The sequence below is a fragment of the Anneissia japonica genome, unplaced genomic scaffold (genome assembly GCF_011630105.1).
Source record: "Anneissia japonica isolate Jap-2015-1 unplaced genomic scaffold, ASM1163010v1 scaffold466_len1169948_cov191, whole genome shotgun sequence".
Lineage (NCBI taxonomy): Eukaryota > Metazoa > Echinodermata > Crinoidea > Comatulida > Comatulidae > Anneissia > Anneissia japonica.
Window position 1 is genome coordinate 237,426 of NW_022689540.1, and position 8,635 is coordinate 246,060.

At 37.6% G+C, this 8,635-nt stretch overlaps 1 protein-coding gene across 5 annotated transcripts in view; it reads right to left on the reverse strand.

The window, feature by feature from the left end:
• LOC117125028 (cytochrome b reductase 1-like) overlaps positions 1-7,619 on the reverse strand; it is a 13,169-nt gene extending 5,550 nt beyond the window's left edge. The window contains exons 1-4 of one of the 5 annotated variants that reach the window (XM_033271395.1): positions 7,414-7,619; positions 3,827-4,051; positions 2,020-2,228; positions 1,298-1,452 (exon numbers count right to left, since the gene is read on the reverse strand). In XM_033271395.1, coding sequence (XP_033127286.1) covers positions 1,298-1,452; positions 2,020-2,228; positions 3,827-4,007 — 545 coding nt within the window. In that variant the 5' untranslated portion in view covers positions 4,008-4,051; positions 7,414-7,619. Of the gene's footprint in view, positions 1-1,297; positions 1,453-2,019; positions 2,229-3,826; positions 4,052-5,927; positions 6,109-7,413 lie in introns of those variants that run through there. The other 4 variants (XM_033271401.1, XM_033271386.1, XM_033271419.1 and 1 more) reach the window with 4 other exon arrangements.
• Positions 7,620-8,635: the final 1,016 nt, after the last annotated feature.

Sequence of the window (8,635 nt, forward strand, 5' to 3'; positions counted from 1 at the left end):
GTATACAGTTTTAAATCTCATTGTCAAAATGTAACATAAATTAAATGAAATTAAACACTACTTTTGTTTTTGAAACCTAGCAAGTTGAAAAGATTATTCAAGAAGTGTAAATGGAATAATGAATTAAACAAGGATGGGCCTAATTAAGCTATTATGGGAAAATGTTGAAGTACCAAAAAGCCGCAAAAAATTAATAAAGGCACAACAAGCTTTTTAGTTACAGCTACACATTTATGTAAAAAATAGATCAGCCAAAATCATGGGCATTTGTGAACACGCACAATAACTGTTATTACAGGTGAAGCTAATGCAACTACTTTATAGTATGATACATGGGAATGGCAATGAAATCCAGGTTGTTGATGTTTGTGTATACAGCATAGTAATAAGCTGGTACTGACAATACAGTAGGCTAAGGCTACGTTCACACACACGGCGTAAGGCTGGCTTAAGCCTGGCGTAGCGTACGCCTTTGTGTGTGAACTAGGCAGTGGTGTTGTTAAAGCCACTCACTACGTCACGTCCTTGGCGTTATTAACGCTACCTGCAGACCCCAGATTAGCTAACGCCAGTGATGCTTGAATGATTTGACCTCATTTCAAGATTGCAATATATTAGCAACTTTGGTCTCTTTTCTGTGATCTCTATAAATGAAATGGTATAAGGGGTTCCTTTTCTATTGCATTTTACTTAGTTATAGTGTATATGATTTATTGATTGTGTTTTGTAAGATATTTTAACCATTTAGACTGTCTATTAAAACATGCAACATCAACAATGCTAGTTGAAAAATCAAAAGTAAAATTGTTCATTTAAAATACAATAATCATATAGGCCTAAGTTCACTTCGAACAATTCACAGATTTAAAAGTTTTCATGATGCACTGTTAATTTTACTACTGTTAACACGTACATTATTTAAAACTGAAAACTATTCCACACAAGATAGGCCAATATTACTGCTAGTGTAACGAACGCCGTTTGTGTGAACACTTTGGAATTTTAATCCGTGGATAAGCTTACGCCTGGCGTAAGCCGCGCCAGTCTTACGCCGTGTGTGTGAACATAGCCTTACAGTTACCATAATACTGTATGTTTTGAGAACCTTTGTTACAAGGTTACTAGGTCCACCTATGGTTGGCAAATATTCTGTGATAAATGCATAAATAATGTAGCTGATTGTACAGTATACATGATATTACAAAAGAGAATTTGAGCTCGTTATTACATGGAACTATGAAATCTCTATAATGCACATTAACATTAATTTGTTTATAACGCAACAAAGTAAACTCACCCTGCAAAGGCTAGCTTCTCTCCTATTCCCATCAAGACGGTGGCTCCGGCAAGACCTAAAATAAACACTCCAAAAAATATGTGGGAAGACATGTAAAGCGTTCGGTATCGCTCCGGTAACTTTGGAAACAGGAATATCAGGAATCCAAACAACAGCTGAAAAACACAAAATATAAAAAAGATTACTTGAAAATGTGTTTGTTGTTTATCTGTCCAGTTTCTTAACAAAATTTTTAAATGTCTAATAAAGCATGAATACAGAATGTGAGTTCTTGTCAGAATAAAATTTATAACATAATAATAATAAAAATAGTAATAATAAAAACAATTCTTATATCTTTCATGAACTAATATACACGAGTGACTCACCACCTACTGAATGCAATGAAAACAAGTATATTTCAATCACTAAATTGATCATTTAAATTGATAAAATTACTTGTACAATTTCAATGAAAAGTTTTGAATAATTTTTTGCTGATTTACAGAAATTGCTTCTAGGAAAACACTAAAAATTGCTAACCAGCTAATAATTTAAGGGCCTGTGTAAGGAATGGTATTCTGTTAATTCTGTTTCTGTCTGGCATGAATTTACATGTTCAAATTTTCAATTGAAAGTTAAAGATTTGGCAATAACTTGCTTAAATATACAAAGTTATTCAACAATGAATTTTATTGTTTCCACTTATTAGCCTAAAAGAAATGTCCATAATTCTATTTTACCTGCAACCCAAACATGACAACAGTGGCTATTCCAGCCCAGCTGTGCATGGAGTACATGTTTGGAATTTGGTTTGCATTATGGAACTGGAAAACTGCAACTAGGGCTATGATCGAACAGATGAATGCACAAAGTTGAAGGATAAAGTGTGCCAATTTGACAGCAAGGCGTGGTACATTCAGTCCAGACGTGATGCGGTATATAATAATTGCTGAAAAATTGATTAAAAAAAAAAGCATCATTAGCCGTTAGATTTCATAGTACTATTATGGATTTAATATCTCTCATTTCAATTTTTGGATTGGATGGATGGAAATATTCGGTGTAAACACCAAGGATAACTGACAAAGTCTGAAGAAAACTTATTTCCGGTGGGGTCCTTCTGGTGGTGATTGGGCAGTACAGTACACCGGAACACAATCCCCTACATTTTCCTGAAGAGTGTACCACCGGGGCTGAGAGAAGTGCGCAACCAGCGGTCTGAGGCATCATGAATGTCCTGGAGACATTTTCGGGGAAAAAACTAAAAAACAAATAAACTGTTGGGCTATATAGTGTAACATTCGGTGCTGGAGCCATTTTATCAAGAAATTACTGCGTACTGTGTTTTTTAACATGCACACGGGCCATAAATGCACACGGGACCAACGGCTTAAACGACTCATCCAAAAGACAGTGCACTATCGTAACTTGTATTCAACCCTCCAGCTGAAATACAAGGAGAGCAGCGATGGGAATTGAACCGGGGACCAAGTTTCCATGATTCAGTGCACACACAGTGGCTACCACCAGTTCAACCAACTGAGCTAAGCTGCTCTCTAAAAGGGTGAGATTTAACTAGCAATGATAGCAAATTGAGGCTTTTGAAAATGTTTCCATTTACAGAAAAATATTAGATAAAATACTTATGTTGCAAGCTAGCACCCCTCAGCTAACCAGCAATCCCCTTCACCCATTTCAACTCTTAGATACGCCCAGTGTCGGCACTAGAGAGGGGGAGCAGGGGCTTAAGCCCCCGCCCACTTGATAGGTCAAGCCCCCCATCTAACATACTGTAGCTCGTTGGGCAGTCGGACTAAAAAATATATAAAAATAGGCCAACGCCAAGCCAACACATGTCTGTCACAATCAGTGTCATTTCTGGCTAAACAGAGGTTCCTATTCTTAAAAAATCTCATTTGGGAAGGGGAACACCCTCTCAAACCCTTCCCCTAGCTCGGGCCTACGAGCCCAAGTCCCCCTGTTGGACAGCTCAGCCCCCAAGAAAATATTTCCTAGAGCCGCCACTGGATATACATGCCACTGGTAATCGAGTAGGGGGTGGGATGCTGATGCTGCAACTGAACACCCCCTTTTTGATTGAACATGTAAAAAATTATAGTAAATTAATGGAAGTAAATAGTGAAAAGTTCTTTTAGACCAGGGGTGGGCATAAAAATTGGTCGGAGGGCCAAAGTGAATTTTTTGATTTAACAAGGGCTGCACCCAAGTTTTGTTGTTTCCAGTGTGCTTCAAAAAACCTCCAAGAGCTGCTTTCACACTTTTTTTTTTACTTTTCTGTACTTTTAACATATGATCGGTGTTGGGCCATAAAAAACAAGGTGTTTTCTAGCCAACGTTACTTGGTGGGCCGCACACATAGGGTTTTTAATTCATGTTTTGAGCGAGCCACAGAAAAAAATCGCTGGCGGGCCGCCCGCCCGGAGGCCACACTTTGCCCACCTGTGCTTTAATTTCTGGTCCGGTTTTTTCATTAATGCAGCACTGATTTATTTTGCATAGTTGATGAAAATGGTACTGAACACTTACCATTGCCATAGAAATAGATAAGTCCTATGACCATTAGGAAAGGGTGAAGGTTAAATTGCTGGCTGGATCCATCCCAGGCAAAGCCATCAAGATATTTTATCATCCAGACACTGATTAAGGCAACAGTGGTCAAGCCTAATATTTGAGCCAGGACAGCCAGTGGGATGAAGAGCAAGGCCATTTTGGAAGTGCACTCTCCTTAACAAAACTAGAATCAGATTCTCTCTATTAAGTATAAAGAAAAACATACAAAACAACGTTTAGAATACATGTTCAATAATAATAGTGACAATTGCTGTAAAAATCTGACACGGCTTCAAGTCAACTCGGCCCTTAACTGACTCGGACCATACCGACTCGGCCCTTCACCAACTCGGCCCATGAACCAACTCGGCCTTTGCCAACTCGGCCCTTAACCGACTCTTCAGGAATGTGGGCGCACTCTACTAAGACAGAAGTAGGCAGATGCTAAAAATAGATGGCAGTGAAGGTGTCACACGTGTTCACCTACCTGTACTTCATTAACTTTGAATCTTCAGCTGTCTGCTGATTATATAAAATACACATAAATGGAAAAATAAAAGGTTTTATATAGGGTTTTTTGGGGGTTTTATCTGGTTTCGAACAACCAGATAAATTTGTTTCAACATAGTAAAATATAGTTTTAATATTATATATAAATACATAGAAACTACTGTAGCTGTCTGATTGAACAGGGAAACCGAAATTAGAGATGGTCAGGATTCTAAAACCAAAGCCTTTGAAAGGTCCAAAAATCAATAACAAGAATGTATTTGTGATTCGAAAGATGATAGAAAGATGGCATGCAGGTTTAATATTTTATTTTTTATATTTAGTTCAGTTAAATTCTTGCATTTCCATTCAGTGTTGGGCCCACGATTGTATAAATACGTAAAACACTGAAAACATTACTATGTGGATACATAGTACCATAAAGTTTACAATAACGATGCCAATAATTAATACATGGTATAAGCCTTGCGTCCTCATTGCGGCCCTGGTTAACACTAATTCTACCATCAACACACCTGTCAAATGTCAAGATTAACAAATAACATTAAAATATGTCAGAAAGCTACAATAATTTACATTTAAAACAAAGTAAATTAACATGCCTACTTACGTACTGCATGTTCGTGTATCTCCTTTATTTCTTTGTGGATAACAACATAAAACATTAATACATTCAAGTGTGACAACAAAATAATATAATTACGGTATTAAGATTTAATACATCATTAAAAGGATTTCCCATTAAAATATTCCAAAAGCAACTCGGTTCATGGGCCGATTTGGTTCATAGGCCGAGTTGGTTAAGGGCCGAGTCGGACAAGGGCCGAGTCGGACAAGGGCCGAGTCGGTTGTGGGCCGAGTCGGTTGTGGGCCGAGCTGACAAGGGCCGAGCCCGTTATGTGCCGAGTCGGTTAGGGGCCGAGTTGACAGTGGGCTGAGTTGGTATAGGAAAAAGGCTGATTTAATTCAAACATTTAAAATTTAAAAAAAATATTGATAGGATTGATGAGGGAAAGCTCTTTCAAAGATCTATTCCATAAAACTAGGGGGCATTCTTTAAAATTCTATAAATCAAAACCAAATCTTAATGTGAGGATAAGGGCATATGCGGTTCGGGTAGTTAATAATGATTGGAATTCACTACCTAACGATGTTGTAACTGCTTCAACTGTTAATAAATTCAAGTCTGGCAAATGTTGGTCTGACCACCATCTCAAGTACCGCCCATACTGTAATGTTTCTGAAGAGTTTGCTATGATGACAAACGAGCTAATGCTCTAGTCCTAGGTTCAATGTAAATTAAGGTAAAGCCTTGGCTTAGCCTAAGCCTACACTACTTACTTATGACTCTACTTTTTACAGCCTACAGTACTAGGCTAGGCTAAATTAATAACAATACTCGGTTGCCTTCCTTCGTACGGCAAGGGAATTGTTATAGGTACCTATAGTACATAGCTAGGCCTAAGCCTAGGCCCTAGGTACTGTAGTGTAGGCCTAGGCCTACGTACCGTGAAAATGGGATTTTCTACTCGTATTTATAAAACTAAGTCTTAGTGCATGAACTTACAAAAATCCAACTAGAACTAGACCATATTATATAGCTCAAGCCTAGGGTCACTCCATTTAGGTATACAAAACTGTTTTCAATATGAAGTGGTAAGAATCTACCTCCTAGGCTAAACAGCTCGTGAGAACACTAAGCCAGACTTGACTTTTCTGCTTGCTCTGCGCGTGTGTGGATTCAATGTTAACCGGATGTTATGCAACAATTAAAAAACCATTCGTGTCGTGGTGGACTGGCTTGGAGCACCAGGGGTGGGCGGGCATAAACATTGATCGGAGCACTTATACCCCCATGGACGGAGGGCCAAAGTGAATTTCCTTGTTTAACACCGAGGGCCGCACAAAAGCTTCCAAGCACTGCTTTTACACCACTTTTACTTTTTACATATGATCGGTGTCGGGCAGTTAAAAACAAGTTTTTAATGCATTGTCGCGGGGCCGCAAAAAATCGCTGACTTTGCCCACCTGTGGCCTACACATGAATATATTATATAGACTCTATATGTATTATTTAAATTATTTATTCATGCACATTTAATTACCCACTATATAGGCCTAGTCCTAGAGCTACAAAGCAAAAAATAAAAATTAATAAATAAATTAAAGAAAAATAAATAAAAAAACACAAAGAAACGGTGAAACTACAACAAAGTAACCCCTCCTTTGAGATTGGACGCCAAATTCAGGGGAAGTTAAGCGGCAATTCTGCAGTCAGGATTTTCAAACAGCGGGATCGGGGTGGACCCACATTACGTGTAAATACAAATAATGCGGACCCATTTTCTTAAAAGTTGACCCATTTTACTGCAAAAATATGAAATGGACCCATTGTCTTAAAAGTTTACTAATTTTATGCAAAATATGAGAAATCTGGACCCTTTTTTGGACTCACTTTTGCATAAAACGGCATTGGGAAGGGGGTGGGCAACATAGGAGAAATACAACAGCAGCCAACCACTGTTAGTCTCAATTTAACCCCGTATTATTAAAGGGATATCTAATATCTTTCCCTATCTAATCGAAACACCGATATTCAAATTAGTAGATCTATGTAGACTGAGGTTACCGGTACCCGTAATTTAAAAATCTAGGTGGGCCTAGTAGTAAATTTAGTATTAATAGTCCATAGGTACGAACAAGTATCACCTACAGTAGGCCTAATGTTCTAATAGACATCAGGATTTGTTGTTTAAACAGCGAAACTGTAGCATTCTTGCCTATCAGTAACTCCTTTATTTATATTTTTCAACCTGTGGCAAAACGGGGGGGGGGGGAAGAACCGTTCCCCGTGTGTGTGTGTGTGTGTGTGTGTGTGTGTGTGTGTGTGTATGTGTATGTGTGCCCGCTCCTTTGATTTGCGCCTGACTATATCCACACTCTTGCCATGTTGTTGACACGCACACTGCCAAAAGAATACTAATTTATCCGGACCTACCCTGGATCCGCCCCTGTTATAAAAGCACCAATTTGGGCTAGATCTGTGAACTCACCTGATTTTACCACTGGTCACGCGCTGATTTCGCCGATACGGAAGAGTTTCAACCACTTTCAGGTTAATACACTGGCAAATGATTTAAATAAGTATTATTACCGTATATACTGTAATAACACCTGTCCGCTGATGACGTTATTTTTGTTTACAATGTACAGTACTATAATAATTTATTTGATTTAACATGTACATATAGGCCGTTTGAAAACGATTTTATCACACCTTTGCCTCATGTAGGCTTTGATTCGTCGATATCTATAATGACGTCTAAAGTTCAAGCATTACAAGTTATTTAACCTGTAATGACTTTCGATTTAACTCGCATGGTTTGGAATGTGGTGCTTAAACGCACGCTGGGTTTAAGCCTTGGGCCTTCTCGAAAGTGGAATTTTTATTTTAAAAATTGTCAAAATTTTCTTTGAATTATGGAGTAAGTGAGGGGCATTGGCTCTTTAGGGAGCAGGATAGCAATTAGCTTGAGCTGCCCTAACAATCATTGTTTTTTTAAAAAATATTATTTTATGTATAGTACTGTACTGTAAATTTGGACTAAAATCTAAGCATTATAAATATCATATCCTACATGTCATTATCTTTATTTTAAACCATCATTCTCCATGTTCATTAAATGTAAGATATATTCTGATTTCTTCAATGCAATAATCTCTTATGAACTCATCACCAACAACTTTTCTGCTCTCTGTATGTAGGCCTACCATTGACAAATTTCTGTCATCTGTATAAAATTAAATCCTTAGTGTTTGATGCTTAATTTTAGGAATCATGGAGGTTGAAAGGATCTTTGAACATATATTAAAACAATTATTTAATATCATCAAATAATTTCAGCAGGCCCAAATTTGGTTATAGTGCAAAAGATTATTTATTGTATATTTAATTAAAAACTGTTGATTTTAGTGAATTAATAGGCTATCTGTTACACGTCCGATTGCATTCATAATTAAAATCGGTTACAATTACGTTTGCAAAGGTTTCGAATATATTGGTATAAACCTCCTCTCTAACATTTTGATTTTCAGCTTTTGACTGTGGCGGCCGCCATAAGTGCGGCCGCCACTTAACAGCTCTTAACTTTTGATTTCACTGGTCACTAACAGGCTTCCGTAAGTTACAGATTTTACAGACAAGGCAACATCTCTAAATTGATCACCACCTAATTTAAAGCCTATGCACTTTATTATTTACATCAAGGAATATAA